Genomic DNA, 16286 nt, shown 5'->3' with positions numbered 1-16286 from the left:
GCAGGCATAGGTTTCAGCACGAGGTAGATGTGTCAGACACCACTGGATCTCTCGGAATGCTGCAGCGCATCTTGTCTCGTGGTCGATGGAGTAGAACCTGGATGTCTTTTCACCCTCCCCCGGTCATGGCCATGATTGTGATAGATACCTCTGTTCTAAGGTGGGGAGCAAGCATGAAGGAACTTGAGATTAGAGGCACCTTTTCTCCAGAGGAGCAAGTTTGTCGTGTCAATTTGCTTGAGCTCAGGGCCATTTGACTGGCACCCAAGGCCTTCCTCCCTTCCATTCTTGGTCAGTTGGTCTAGATAAACAAGCAGTGAGGAGTGACAGTGGGGAAGAACACACTCTAGATCTTTTCACCACAGTCGAACATGCAGTGTTAAAGGTTTTTCAGGTTGCAGTTGCCTCAAGAACGCTTGTACAAATGCATTCTGACTGGAATGGAACATGAGATTCCTATATGTCTCCCCACCCCTGCCTCACATACCCTGAGTTCTTAAAAAGATGAGGAACAACTGTGGCTAAGTCAATCTAGTTGCTCCAGATTCGGCCAGGATAGTGTGATGTCTTGACCTTCTGGGCATGAGCATCTGTCCAATCAGGCTACCACTTTGCAAGGTCCTTCTGTCTCAGCAATGGAGATGAACGGCGAGAACAGACTGTTTGACCTTCTGCCTGCAGTGGTGTATGTTCATATTGCCGCCAGGTCCCTGCCACGAAATCCATTCGTGCCAGGGGCTGGTACAAATTCTTGGCCTGTGGTTTTTGCAAGACCGGACTCCTTACAAGCAAAACTGTTAGACGTCCTCTTGTTTGTTCAATCTTTGATAAAGCAAGGTCTTGTAATGGACACTATCAAAAGTTATTAGTCTGTCCTTACATCCCCACTATGTTTGTCAGACCAACCACCCTTCTCTAAATCACCTGTTGTGAAGCAATTTATTAAAGGCTTGAAACATGTCCACTTTCTAACCTTTTGTGATGCTTCAGTAGGACATTAACTTGGTCTTGAAGTTTATGTGTACACCCTTTGAAGCGCTACATAGCTACTCGCTGCATCTCCTGACTTTAAAGACTGTCGTCCTCATTGCAATCACATTGGCTCATCACATGAGTGTGCTTCAGGCACTTTCAGGCCAACTGGCCAATGCCACCTTTTTCCAGACTAGTTAGTGCTGAAAACTCGAACGGCAATTTTCCCAAAAGTAACGACTCCTTTCCAAGTTGGGCATATCATTACCCTGCAAGGGTTTTTTGCTCCCCCTGATCCCCATAAGGAGGAGGAGAGGCTCCATCAGCTGGACCACAAAAGGACTTTAAGCTTTTACATTAATCGAACCAGGTACTATTGAGTGGACGATCAACTTATACAGGGTTTTCCTGTGCGAAGAAAGAAGGCTGTGCAGTAGAAGACCCTGTTGAGGTGGATAATCTTCTGTGTTAAGATCTGCTACATAGAACCAACTTCCGGAACGTCTTGAGAGCCCATTTTAGCTAGTCCAAGTCTGCCACCACAGCTTTGGCATACTGAGTGCCTGTTTCTTGATAACTGCCAAGGTTCAGCATGGGAACCAGTCCACACGTTCATGAGACACGACTGCCAAAAACAGCAAGATTCTACAGGAAGGGCATTTCACCTGTTCAATCCTGCAGGACTTTTTGTTTTGAGCCCACTCCACGGAACCTGCACCTGAGGAGGTACTGCTTTGGTATATATTCTAAGGTGTGGACTCTCTGGTTAGATGACCTTCGGTGACATTCTTTTTCTTAGATACCCTTGTCTTATCCCAGAGTCCTCACCACCCTCTAACCTCCACCCTGTTCTGTGGAGTGGTCACTTCTTTATTCACCTCTAGAAATATCCCAAATTAGAAATCACCACATTGGTACCAACAATTGTTCGTGATCCATGTATGAGAGTGCGGAAAGGAAAAAATATGAAACTCATGTGATTGCTCAGAGGTGCTTTTATGCACCTCTGCACCGTCTCTTCTAGGGCATTGTGTTGTCACACTGTGCCACCTAGTGGCATGCGGGAGCATTGCTGGAGAAAAGTTTTTTCAGTCTGGCGCCTGGGTAGTATTCTGAGGTAAGAGATCTGCAGTTAGACAAAATATCCACGAGAAAGAAAATTAGCACAGGTAAGTAGCTTGTTTTTTTTTTCTGATCTCACTTAGAACTTTTATGGATCCAACCCATGGGCTCAACACAGAGCTGCAGTTGGCCTTTGCAGGATTGTAAAGATATGTCTCTTTTTGTATGGTCACCCCCAAGTTTTTAGACTGTTGCTGAAGGTTTTTCGACTCTGAGAGGGCACTGAGGCCTGCTAACCAGACCTCTGTGCCCTGACCCTAAAGTGCATGTCGAATTGGCTTTATCCAATTGTTAATGGCTAACTTACCTGTATGTCACTAGGAAATGGTACTGTGGTACTCAGGGCATGTCAGAGCGGTACCCCAGAGCTAGCAGCACTGATTGGGCCACCCTGGAGGTCCCCGCATGTGAAACAAGTCTCCAAGTCCTGCAGACTGGTACAGCAGTAGTGCACTGATAGCCCAGCTTTGCCATTAAACGCAATGGCAAAGCCACCACTTTCCCTTAACAGGTGTAAGTCACCTCTTTGGCAGGCCTACCGAGCCCTAAAGCAGGGTTTGACATATGGCAGAGGCAGGACATGTACTTTACATGTCCTGACAGTTAAACACGCAAAACTACCATTTTTAGTGCGGAAAGACTTTGTTGCCCATAGGTGAGTACAGAGATACACGCTGACCCCCTCAGCTGTACTAACTCTTGAATGGTGCGACCTATGTGGGCACTCCAAGGTATCAAACAACTTGTTCCATTAAGCCCGCCTTGTATCTCAAGTCGAAATTAATGTAACTTGTTGCATTGTGCAGCTTTAGCAAACCTGCCCCTTTGTTACCTTTAAAGCTCCAGTACCTTTCTGGGCACACATGGAGCCTGCTCCACGAGACATCGTTCTGCTCTCATTGAGAGACGTGTTAACGACTCTCAGGAAGCAGAACAATGAGAGATTGCAGACCAGGGAGTTGTCACCTTCCTCCTGCAGAAAGCCACTTGGGTGTTAGCCCTAGAAGGCAGTCTTTAAAGGTGAAGCCCCCTTTGAAGGGCGGATGTATAGCGGGGGTGTCTGCCCCATTGTTGAGGTAGACAGGCTGGCAGAGGAGGCAGAGAGGTAAGACCTGTTGAGAAACTGGTTTACCCAGGGGCGTTGGCCCTGAGGTAGGCACACCCCCGGGCTGGGCTAGAGAGGTCTGTACACCAGGAGAGGGGTCTTGCCTTCTTGGGCAGTATGGTGCATCCTGGGATAGGCGGGTGCTACACTCTAAAGGCAGTGGTCACCAAGTGGGAGAGAACCTGGTAGGCCATTAGCTACCAACCGCATCCTACCCTGAGGGCACTTTATGAGCATAAATGGGGCACCCCATGCACCCTACCTCAGCTGTCGACCGACTTGGAAAAAGAACCGAAGGACTGCCCTGCTGCACCGAGGGACCATTAAAGAGAGGCTGCACCGACAAAGACTGCACCTGCTGCACCGGGTGGCTAGCGAAGAGAGGGATTGTGTCTGCCTTGTCCTACTCCAGGAGAAGTCGTCTCCAGAACCCAGTCAAGCAAAGAGAACTTCTAGGGCCAGCTGACTGGCCTCCTGTTCTCAGCACCAGGAAAAAACAGCTGAAGAAGCCTGCTGGGGCAAGTTAGTAGCCCAAAATCTTTAAGTCACTGCCACAGCCATGCAGCACCGAGGACCAAGACCCAATATACACAGTTGCACCCAAGTTCGCTGAACACGGGAGTGCTGTCAGAGAGTTGCTGGGACCCTCAGAAGGTGGGTTATTGACTCAGGAAGGATCGGCCTGTGACCGCAATAATGGGCGACTGGACTTCGGCCAGATCGGAGAGGGCTTCGTGGGATGCTGATCCTGAAGCCAGGACCCCCTCACCATATTCGTAGGCTGAGGAATCCCTACAGGAACAACCCTGTCGACCGCGTCACATCCACAGCATCCTTGGAGCTTGTTCAGCATCCTTCATCCTTTACAACAGGACCACTCGAAAGAAATATATTGCAACAGGGACAAAGTGCCTGGAACTGCAGAAAAACTGTTTCTTCTGTGACGGTAACTGTTCTTGAGGACCTTGCTGGTCCACTGACTTGTTCCCCGTTGGTGTTGGTCATCCCAAGTACTTCTAACCGAACACATGAACACTTAATACATTATTTTTTAAACTTTTCTAGTGTCCAAGTCCACTTTGCCAAGGCTTGTTCGCAATAGAGTGAAATTTCATTGATTTAATATTACGTGTAAAATCCATATCTCTGGAACCCTCTGGTGAATCATTTTTGTTCTAGTGTCTAAAATCTTGTAAAACTACAGTCTATTTTTATAAATTGGTTTTGGATTTTAATTTGCACTTTATTTCGGCTATTGCCATAAAAGCAAATGTAAAAATACATTAAAACAATAAAATCATTACAATTCTTAAAATCATAACCTATAAAGATGGTTGAGAGGGCACATAAGAATAAGATCTAGCAGGAGATAAGGGAGACACCATTATAAATAAAACATAAGAGAAAAATTAATTTAAAAACTCGCAGCCAATATTTTTAGTGCTTGTAACTTGCGCTGAAAGCCAGTATTTATAAGCAACAATTACTTGTTCCGGGCCCTAGACAAGCAGCAACAGGTTGAACCTTTTCTGTCTATATCTCTACATATGTGTGAGGAAGCGAGAAACAGCAAATAAAATTGACTGAGCAGTGTCTGCCTTTAATATCCTAGTTGCAATTTTATAGTCCCTGATGCCCAGATTGCAGCACAACTGCAAAATCCATTTCCTCCTATATACAGAAAAATGCAGGCAAAACTACAGGGCATGATCTACAGTTTCCTTAACCTCAGGACAGAAAGGACAGCTGGAATCCGGTTCGGCATAGAGCTGTTGCCACTTCGCTGTAAACCTTTAAATCGGCAGGGTCCCAATACGGTACTTAATGTAAAGAGATCTGGCAGTCGTAGGCTCCATTGCATTCATATACTCTCCTAGAGAATAGGTGTCTTTAAATTCCATAAAAGACGAGGTCAGGGTGCCTCCGCTCCTCTCATCCTGTGGAGTCTACCGTCTTCGTTTTGGTGTTGGATTTCTTGAGTTTCGTGTTTTCATCTGAAAGAAACATGTTAGATTCCTCACCTTAGAATATCCCCAGGCGTCCGGCTGGATCCGGAAAGATTTTTGTAGCAATACCCCTTGCGCGTCGCTAGGCGTCGTCTGCTGCTCTGCGTCCGTCGTTGGCGTCGTGCGCCGGAATGACGTCGTCGGAGTACTTGGACGCCGCCTTCGCGCGCTGACGTCAGTTCTTCTTTTTTCCGCGCCAGTAAGTGCCGATCCGGGAAGAGCTTACCCCTAGTCACTTTTTGACTAACTTTTTGACCTCTTTTGGTTACTCGACTCGACTCTGGTGCCGGTAGGATGCCTGGATTCAAGCATTATGCCGACTGATGTCGGTAACGGATCACCATCGCCGGTGCCTGTACTGCCTGGGGGCCGACCATGACGCGGAGTCGTGCCCCGACGTCGAAGGCTAGGCGGGAGCGGTCCCGTAAGCTACTCGAGCTTCGACACTCGGCTCCGCGTCGCTCTCGGTCCCGGTCCAGGAGGAGGTCCAAGGACCGTTCGCGGAGCCGCAGCCATCGACATCGCTCGTCGGGATCTTCGGGTAAGTTCCGTCACTCTAAACATTCTAAGAAGTCCAAGCGGTGTCCTCGCTCTTGGACTCCCCTCGCCGGTCGCGCGACCTGGCCGAGTTTCCGGGTGGTTCCACACCGACCCCCCCCCCCTCCCCCCGGCTCAGGAGCCGCGCTCATCCCCATACCCTCCGGTCCCTGGGACTGACGCGACTCCGGCGGAGGTCAGTGCCTTCCTCTCGGCCATGAGGAATCTGGCTCTGCCGTTGACGCCTGCCGGCGCGTCTTTGGGCCCCGCAGGGTTGACTGGGCGACCTCGCGTGCCGGCGGCTCCGGCCCCGGCGCCGTCGAGGGCTTCGGCCCCGACGCCGTAGGTCCCTGAGGGATCCAGGCCTGGATCTCTGCCGGCGCCGGTCGACCTCACGACGCCTCCTCCGCCGACACCGGTTCCCACGCCGGCCCCGCACGGCGTTGAGCCTCAGTTTAGCCCTATTCAGGACCCGGCACCGGTACGGTGCCGTCCTACGCCGTTACCGGCGCCGATGGGTGCCCACTTCATCCACAGTCCGGCTCCGATCCTTCCTCCTGTCTACCAGGAATCGGATGATGAGGGCGACTGGGAGAGGTCTCAGGACCCTCTGGCCGAACAGGCCCAATTGTCTCAGGACTTGGCAGAGGAATTGGGGGATGCCAGCGGTTTGGATACCTCTCCAGACGCTGGATTCATCTCCCCTCCGACTGTGGCCTCGGAGGAAAGTGCGGCCTTTTCTGTAGTGCTGCGCAAGGCGGCCGAAGCCCTAGGGCTCGAGTTGCCTGCTGTGGCTGTGAGGACTAACGTCCTCACCGAGGTCCTTCAACCGACAGCAAGCTCCACTGAGCCTCTGCTGCAGTTTAATGAGGCCCTCATTGACGTTCTCCAGGGCACTTGATCCAAGCCCTCCACAGTCCCTCCTGTGGACAGGAACGTTGCCCGGCGCCACCGCCCTGCTCCGGGCGACCCCGCATTCCTCTCCCACCACCCCACCCCCGAGAGCCTGGTTATCCAGGCCTCAACCTCCCAATCCTCCTTCCCGTCCGCTCCTCCGGATAGGGAATCCAAGAGGTTGGAGCAATTTGGCAAGAAACTGTTCTCGTCCCTGAGTTTGGGACTGCGGTCTTTAAATACCGTTTGCCTGTTGGACCGTTACTCCCACTCGCTGTGGGATGCGGTGGAGGACGTGCTGCCCTCGTGCCCGGAGGAGGCCCGGGAGCGACTCACCCAAGCACTTGCTAACGGGCGAGATGCAGTGCGGCACGCCATTAGATGTGGACTTGACACCACGGACTCGCTGGGTCGGGCTATTTCCACCACGGTGGCGCTTCGGCGTCACGCCTGGCTGAGGTCCACGTCGTTTTCAGGGGATGTCCAAAGCTCCCTCATGGACATGCCCTTTGATGGCACTCGCCTTTTTGGCGAGAAGGCGGACAGTGCGCTGGCCCGGTTCAAGGACTCCCGGGCCACGGCCAAGTCCTTGGGTCTTTCGGCCCCGTGGCCGCAAACTTCCGCTTTTCACCCCTTTCGTGGCCAAGGAAGGGGCGCCTCCTCACGTCTGCCCAGCCACCGGCCGCAGAACCAACCTGGTCGCGGACGTGGTTTCCGCCGGGGCAGTTCTGGAGGACAACGTGCCGGTCAGTCAACATCCACCCCGGCAGCATCCGCCTCAAAGCCCTCCTAGTCCGAGCTTTCAGGCCCATTCAACGCCAGTGGGGGGCAGAGTTCGCCATCACCTGCTCCACTGGCGCTCCATCACTTCGGACAGGTGGGTGCTGCAAATCGTCCGAAGGGGCTACTCCCTCCCCTTCGAGACAACCCCTCCAGCCATGCCACCGCAGAACCACTGTATGTCGGGGGATCATTTGCATCTTCTCCGGGAGGAGGTTTCGGCCCTCTTGGCCAAAGAGGCCGTCAAGCGCGTTCCTGGTCCAGAAGTAGGTCGTGGTTGCTATTCCCACTACTTTCTGGTTCCCAAGAAGGGCAAAGGGGGCCTACGCCCGATCTTGGATCTCAGAAGCGTGAACGCCTTCCTCCGGAAGGAACGGTTCAAGATGCTCACTTTGGCTCAGGTTCTTGCTGCCCTAGACCCTGGAGACTGGATGGTAGCGTTGGACTTGCAGGACGCTTACTTCCACATCCCCGTCCTGCCGGCCCTCCAGCGTTACCTTCGGTTCACGGTGGGTCAGGAGCACTTTCAGTTCACTGTGCTCCCCTTCGACCTCACCAGTGCCCTTCGGGTGTTCACGAAAGTGATGGCGGTGGTCGCAGCTCATCTGCGCAGATCAGGGGTCCCAGTCTTCCCCTATCTCGACGACTGGCTGTTGAAGGCGGGCTCGCCCCAGCAGGTCGTCTCCCACCTCCAGACTACGGCAGACCTCCTGCATTCGCTGGGGTTCTCAATCAATGTGCCGAAGTCGCACCGGAGTCCCTCCCAAAAGCTCCTTTTCATAGGGGCGGTTCTCGATTCGGCGCAGTTCCGGGTCTATCCGCCGGAACAGCGGGTCCTGGACATTCGCGCCCTGATTCCCATCTTCCGGCCTCTGTCCTGGATTTCGGTCAGGTTGGTGCTGCGGCTTCTGGGACTGATGGCCTCCTGCCTCCTGTTAGTACCTCACGACAGATGGCGGATGCGGGCTCTGCAGTGGGACCTGAAGTTTCAGTGGGCCCAGCATCGAGGCAACCTGTCCGACCACGTCTTGATCTCGGAGGGCACTGCGAAACAGCTGCAGTGGTGGCTCACGAATCGCGATTGGGTCAGTGGCAGGTCCCTCTCCCTTCCCCAACCGGAGCACGTGGTAGTGACGGATGCGTCCCTCCTGGGATGGGGGGCCATATGGGAGAGGCGGAGATCAGAGGACTCTGGTCTCCGGCGGAGACTCGGCTCCATATCAATCTTTTGGAGCTGAGGGCAATCCGACTTGCACTGAAAGCCTTCCTTCCCTCTGTCTGGGGAAGTGTTGTGCAGGTGTTCACAGACAACACCACCGCCATGTGGTATTGCAACAAACAGGGCGGGGTGGGGTCGTGGACCCTTTGTCAGGAGCCCTGAGCCTCTGGACATGGCTGGAACACCAGGGCATCACCCTAGTGGTTCAACATCTGGCGGGCTCTCTGAACGCCAGAGCGGACGAACTCAGCCGCCGGTGCATGATGGATCACGAATGGCGTCTGAACTCGGACGTGGCGCAATGTCTCTTTCTGCAGTGGGGAGAGCCTTGGTTAGATCTAATCGCCAACGAAGAGAACACGCAATGTCAGCAGTTCTGCGCGTTGGAGTTTCCAAGGCGGCACTCGCTCGGAGACGCTTTTCGTCGCGAGTGGAGTTGCGGTCTGTTGTACGCCTTAACCAATTCTGCCCAGAGTGCTGAAGAAGATCAGGCGCGACCGGGCCCAAGTCATCTTGGTGGCTCCGGATTGGGCACGAAGGTACTGGTATCCCGAGCTACTCAGTATGTCCATCGATCCCCCGATACGACTGCCTCTTCAGAAGGACCTTCTGTCGCAGCAGCAGGGGACGGTCCTCCACCCAAACCTGTCCAGCCTCCACCTACATGCGTGGAGATTGAGCGGCGGCAGTTGATGCCATTTGACTTCCCTCCTGAAGTCTGTGATGTCATTCTGGCAGCCAGGCGTCCCTCCACAAAAACGGTATACGCCTGCCGGTGGAACAAATTTGTGGCATGGTGCACAGCAAAAGCTGTAGATCCCCTTTCTGCCCCTCTTTCTGAGGTTCTCCTCTTTCTTCTTTCTTTGGCCCAGCAGGGCTCTGCTCTGGGCACCTTGAAAGGTTATCTTGCTGCTATCTCTGCCTTCCTTCGGCTTCCTGATCAGCCTTCTCTTTTCAAGTCCCCTGTTGTTTCACGCTTTCTCAAGGGCATTACTCATATGTACCCTCCTGTTCCTTTCGTAATGCCTCAGTGGAACTTGAACCTTGTTCTCACTTTTCTGATGTGCGCTCCCTTTGAGCCCCTTCATAACTGTCCCATTCGTCTTTTGATTTTGAAAACTGCTTTCTTGGTAGCAATCACCTCCGCTAGGCGGTTGGTGAGCTCCAGGCTTTGTCATCAAAGCCTCCCTTCCTTTCAGTTCATCCGGACAAAGTTGTCCTCCGGACACGTCCTTCTTTCCTGCCTAAAGTCATGACTCCCTTTCACATCGGGCAATCTGTCACGCTGCCCACCTTCTTTCCACCTCCGCATCCTTCAAAAGATGAAGAGAGGCTCCACCGTCTGGACCCAAAACGTGCGCTATCCTTTTATTTGGACCGCACAAGACAGTTCCGGGTGGACGACCAAGTTTTTGTTGGATACGTAGGGGCTAAGAAGGGTAAAGCTGTACACAAGCGGACCATCTCTCGGTGGGTCGTGTTGTGTATTAAGACCGGCTATTCTTTGGCGAAAAAGGTTCCTCCTGTTGGGCTACGGGCCCATTCTACTCGGGCCACAGCGGCCACGACTGCACTGGGACGGGGAGTCCCCTTGCAAGACATCTGTCAGGCGGCGACGTGGGCTTCGCTGCACACGTTTGCGAGACATTACTGCCTGGACAGCCAAGTCCTGAGGGATGACCACTTTGGCCATTCTGTTCTCCAGGACTTTCTGGTGTGATCTTGGTTCGCAGACCCACCACCGGGGTTGGTATTGCTGGGGTATCTATTCTAAGGTGAGGAATCTAACTAACGTGTTTCTTTCAGATGAACAAGTTACTTACCTTCGGTAACGATGTATCTGTAAGAAACATTAGTTAGATTCCTCACCGACCCACCCAGCCTCCCCGTTCTGCGAACCGACATCTAGGGTTAAGGTTCTCCCTTTCAGGGCCCTAGATTTTTTGGCACCAGTGTCGGTCTCTTGCATGGCTCAGCGTCCCTGGCGCAGAAAGCTATGTACAAGAACTGACGTCAGCGCGCGAGGGTGGCGTCTAAGTACTCCGACGTCATTCCGGTGCACGACGCCAACGACGGACGCGGAGCCGCAGACGACACCTAGCTACGCGCAAGGGGTATTGCTGCAAAAATCTTTCCGGATCCAGCCTGACGCCTGGGGATATTCTAAGGTGAGGAATCTAACTAACTAATGTTTCTTACAGATACATCGTTACCGAAGGTAAGTAATTTGTTCTTCAATTGTTTAGTTTCTGTTTAAATGCTTAATAATTGTTCCTCTGTGTAAGCCTTGCTGCTCAGTGCCACAGCTACCCAGGGTTGAGCTGAGAGTTTTACGGACAAAACCTGTTGTACCTAAAGGTTGGGTTGTAAGTGTAGTACACGGTGAGGTCGCGCAACCACACCACATAATGAATTGGGGAGCATCTGCGATGTGTGTATGGGGTGAGGATAGAGCACTAATATGTGTCTTAGTCAACAATGGCTTTCTGTGGCAATCCATCATCTTAGGCAACAACTGTGTGAACCAGAGAAGGAATACCCCCCTTTTCTTAAGTGTACAACTGTTTGCTGCCAATAATCATAATGCACTTTTAAGAAAAACGTAAAATTTACATGGGAGAAAATCCTGGCCATTACAAGGGGAAGATGATGACCTGGATACCCTGAACTAGGATCAGCTGCTACCAACCTCCAATTTCCCTTTAACCTTGTTAGCAGAGACAGTAGTTTGAAGGTGTGGTAATCTATGATGTTATATAGGTTTTATGGGCTGGCAGGGTGGGGTATCCTGCTTGTGATGTTACACAATGATGTCTTGAAATGTCAGGGCTATGCTTGTTCCCTGGAGGGCATTTGAGCCAGGCAGACCAGGGCTAAGCCTCTGACTACATCTGCTCCGGGTGGGGTCATTTATATATCCATTCAAGTTACAATAAAACCCTCTCCTCATCTACTGGTGTTTTCTGCATATTTCTACATGCCAGCCTGCATTTCAACAGTGGGAGTGCCATACATCTGCAGCGCAAGCTTTGAATAACTAACCTCTTGTTGAGGTTTTCTTCTTTAGTTCGGCATTAGATGGGGATGTCTTGATGTGTGTCTAAGAAGGGTGTTAGAGTTTATGTTTCTTGAGGAATTCATGACTGTACATGTGAAGTACCTGGGCACAGGGTGTTTCTGGTGTATTCAATAGTGGTGGATAAACCTGAATATATTTATTTCTTTTTTCAATTGCAGAAACGTGCGTGAGCTTACCCCACTATATGAACCCAAAGAATCCTCTATAGAAAGACCAAGAATTCTGTCTGCATCAACCCAGATGGTGGTGTCACTGGTACCTGCCTTAGTAGTGGAAAGGAAGCCTGGGAGCATGAGAACATTCTGAGACAAACTCCTTTTATTTTTATGTTCTTGCGCATTGTCTTTATGGAATATTTTGTGAAGTTCTGTCCAAGGTCAGCATTTCAAATTGTACTAAAGAAAGTAGCCGTTTGAGATCTGGACATTCATTACCTTGCCCCGTGCTGGATTTTCTGCCAGTCACCTCTGGCCTGCTTAGTTTCTTCTGATTCTTTACCTGTAGACTCTACGTGGTTGCCAGCTCTACCCTGGATTTCTCTGTGTACATTTCATTGTTACAGCAGGCTGTTTGAAATTCCCTCAGTGCCTATTATGCTTGGGTCCATTTTCACTCCTGTTATTGTCCTGATTACACAATCTTTATTTCACTGAAAATTCATGCCGTTTGTATTCTGTTCACGAACTTAAAGTAAATGCCTTTAATTGGTATGATGGTAATTTGATCTTGCATCTGTTGCTTTTCCTGCCTAGGTTCCTAGCCTCCACTGTTTTTGGTAATTTTCCTGTGGAGCTAGTGATCTGGAAATGTGGCCTCCAAAACTAGACACAAGTGTGCCCTACTCACAAAATGTAATTTGTTTCTAAATGTGCGTTTACAAACTAATGTGCATTTTTAACGCCTGCCAGGAGTTTACAAAGGAAATTCTGACTGGTGTAAACCCCTTAATGGTGTCAAAATCTCTACAACACTTAGCGGGTGCTCCCAGGAGTGGTTTGTTGTGAAAGTTGGGCAACACCTACAAACTCCATTTCCAAGCTCCCATCCATCCATCCCCTTGTTTTTTCCTAGTAAGGGTCTACATTTTGCTTCAGCACAGGGCTGGCGTAGATCCCTTTCCATGTTGGTAAGGACAATGACTCCTCCCAATATTTGCTGGGAGTGTAGTAGTAGGATTTTCTACAGGTGCAAAATTATTTCCCTGAAAGATTAAAAAAAAAAAAAGTATTAAAAAGAAATAAGAAGAAATTGTCACTGGAGATCCAGTTTCACTAGTGTCGAATTCTACCCCATGGGGAACTCTGTACAGCAGGAACAGGATCCTTCAAGGAAGGTTTCATGACCTTCCCAATGGAACTCCTGGAAAGCTGCACCTGGCACAGCTGTGCAGGCGAACTCCTGGAAATGTTTGTGAATGTGGTCCGCTGTTCCAATTGGGATTTCGTCCATAGGTACAGTGGCATAAAATGTTAACATTTTGTATGGTCTAAATTTTCTTAAATGGATCAAGCAATGTTGACAGTGTATAAATCGCTAAGCCTGTTTGTCAACATAAAGTCCATGTTCTCACTCAGTTAGTGCTATCTTTGAAATATAAAGATCCAACAAATGCTATTTCACTTAAAACTTAGTGAGCACATTTCGAAGCACACATACATGTTTCTAAAACTTGTTCCAGCTCATTGGAGTATCAATCCTTGGTAGGCCATGGTGAGCAGAGCTCAAGAAGTGGGACAGCAGCTACCACCTATCAAAGACTTCTTGGCAACTTTGGAACTTGTGTTACGACCTTAAGTAAATTCTAAAGTTGAATAACTGTCAGGTTCAAGTACTTTCACAGTACGCTATTTTGCATAGGTAAGTGGTACAGCTACATGGTACCTATTCCAAACCAGCAAAGGAGACTACACTTGTTTAAAGCTTGCTGATTTTTCTAAGAACATATTATATATATATTTTAGCCAAAGATGTAGATATTCTTTTATTTAAATGTTGTAGTCCAATAATTTCTCATTCACAGGAAAGGTTGACATATCTCTAGTTTCTGATCTTTTCTTGCTTCCCAGCTTTGTGGGTCATGCTTTCATAATTTTTTCTCTGTATCTTCATAATCGCTTATTTATGTTAGCAGGACCTGCACGGGTTTGCCTGGCCACTGATCTGTTATCTTTGCTACAGTTCGCTAGAATCTATGGTTTGGTCCCTTTGTGTATGCATCTTTAGTTTTATTGCCTCTTGTGTTCGTACTGTAAATGGCATAGAAACTACAGTGCTGTTGTTCCTGCTCTCATTCCACTACCAACCTCCTATACCAGTGTCTTTTACATCCTGTTCATATGTTTTTCTCCATAATATTTTTATTGCAGTTCCTTCCAACTCCATGACAGAGCCTTTTTTTGTTCCTATTGTTTAGAAGTAAAATTGCTTTCCCCCTGCATTTGTTTCACGCGTAAGGAATATTAAATACTTTTTTTGTGACACCTTTTATTTTCTCATGTGCATGCCAAACAATTCGACCCCGTTGTTTTTAAGGTAATCCTTGCGTCCTTCGGTTGTTTGCACCCATTAGACATATAAGCAATATTGCAAGTGTGCAATGTACTAATGTCGTAGGCTTCAGATTTGTAATTAACCCTTGCAGTTTTATTTCCACTGTGCAAAAAGCTGATGTTAACACAATTTTTCAAATTCTACAATTTTTTGTCCATTGATTAACTTTGAATTTGCTTCCATTTCTCTAAGATGGCATAAGAGTATTTGAGAATTTGACAGAACATTGAAGTTCATTATTATATATTTGGTCAGTCGGTTGTCTTTTTTCAGAAAATAGAACATAATGATAAAAATGACTGCTTATGATTCTTAGTATTGTTGAGGTGTTGTTGGGCATCATTTGTCATGTAAGACACTTCAAAAGTCATGCATCCAGTTTGTTTTGTATCCTACCTAACCTTTTCATTTTTCTCTTCCTTGTGACTTAATCTTTTTTTCACTCTGCTGTCTCAGCCTTTGCATCTTTATTTACAACTAGACTCTTAATGTATCCTTTCTAGCTTTTCATCACAATCCCGTAGTTGTCCAAACAGTGCTATACCATGCTACAAATGACTCAAGCCTTTGTTACTTTACCCTGCGTTTATTTTCTTTTTTTCATTACAGAGTTAGCTTTGTAGGAACAGGTGACTGGCAAAGTGTATCTTCCCATGAATTCTAAAAGGCAGACAGGAAAGCTGTCTGTTGCTTGTATTTCATCAAAATCGACAAAAAAAGTGGCTCTAACTATTTGTAATCTTGGTGTTACTGGCTACTGACCATTATTCAGAGACAGAAAACAAAGAACTAGATTTTATATTGTCCATGCAGTAGTGTAGGATATGTGTAAAGCAAGTGGAAATAATTGTCAGAGTAATATTTTCTGCTTTGCTTTACTACTTAAATATTACGAACTAATTTATGTAAAAATGTGAATGTGTTTTTACTAAGCATTGTTGTTTAACATAGTGCAGAACATGTAATGCGCTTTTGTTTTTTGAAAAAATTGTTAAAATGTGAAAAAAAATTGTAATATTAAACGAATTCTATTCTATAAATTGTGCCCAGAGTTTTCTTCCTGCTGCCAATGAATGTGCAGACACCCCCAGAGTCTGTTTTAGAGCAGATCACTTTAAGTGCAGATCTCCTTCCTTTCATGTTACGTTTGCCATGTTCTATCTTTTTCCACTCAGCATTGTCTTTGTATTCTGTTAGTTATGTAAGGAGCATCAAAAATTCTGTACAAAGGACAGAAAGGAGTATTGCATTGACATCCGCTGTACTTGCTAACAGAAGCCTTGGTGGTGGTGAAGGTTTGATATGTACAACGATTGGAGTAGGAGGGTCCTAATCAGAGTCAAGTGAGTGGTCACTGGTTTGCACGCAGTGATAAGATATCACAATAATCTGAAATTCCATTGCGTTTTGTAGGTCCTTCTGAGACTGTTCTGGGTGTTTGTATGCTTTGCGAGCTAGCAGACTCCAAATGTTGGTAAGCCTAGCGTGAGCAAATGTGTTTAGTGTATGAGTTTTCAAGTTGGAGGATATGGCTCTACAAGATCAGTTTGAAAGTTTTGGGCATGCTTTTGACCTTCTGGTTCAATAGGAATGTGATGTAGTGCAGTGGTAGGTAGCTTAGGACCTTTGTGGATTGGAGCAGAAAAATGCACTGCCCCTCAACCCTTCCACTGAATTTCTATTGGTGCACAGTACTTCCCCACAGTGATAGAGTAGAATGATACACAATTACCCCATCCTCATCTAGTCCAGTCGACCAGAAGATGACCTCACCTCTGCCTTCAAACCCTGGTCTCCTAGCAACAAGGCCAGAGTTGAGTCCAGCAAAGCAGGGGCTGCATTGCAAAGCATTTTATTCTGGTATCACTAGCATTAAACCTGAACATCCTACATTTCCTCTTATGGGCAGAAAGATTATCACTTAGGACCATATGGTGGGAGCCAGGGCCTTCTGGGCCTGAAATGTGGAGTTTGAGGTAGTTTACCTCTGATGCCCCTGAGCCCGTCCAACTATTGCTGTGC

The 16286-nt window shown here is 48.5% G+C and overlaps 1 protein-coding gene across 1 annotated transcript in view; it reads left to right on the top strand.

Moving 5' to 3' along the window:
- The window catches only part of LOC146813810 (exportin-5-like), a 1013804-nt gene extending 998504 nt beyond the window's left edge, over positions 1-15300 (top strand). Inside the window, exon 31 of the mRNA XM_085610267.1 lies at positions 11873-15300. Coding sequence (XP_085466393.1) covers positions 11873-11884 — 12 coding nt within the window. The 3' untranslated portion in view covers positions 11885-15300. The remainder of the gene's footprint in view (positions 1-11872) is intronic.
- The last annotated feature ends 986 nt before the right edge of the window (positions 15301-16286 follow it).

The sequence above is a fragment of the Triturus cristatus genome, chromosome 6 (genome assembly GCF_964204655.1).
Source record: "Triturus cristatus chromosome 6, aTriCri1.1, whole genome shotgun sequence".
Lineage (NCBI taxonomy): Eukaryota > Metazoa > Chordata > Amphibia > Caudata > Salamandridae > Triturus > Triturus cristatus.
The sequence above is the reverse complement of the archived record's forward strand: the minus strand, read 5'-3'. Positions and strand labels throughout refer to the sequence as shown.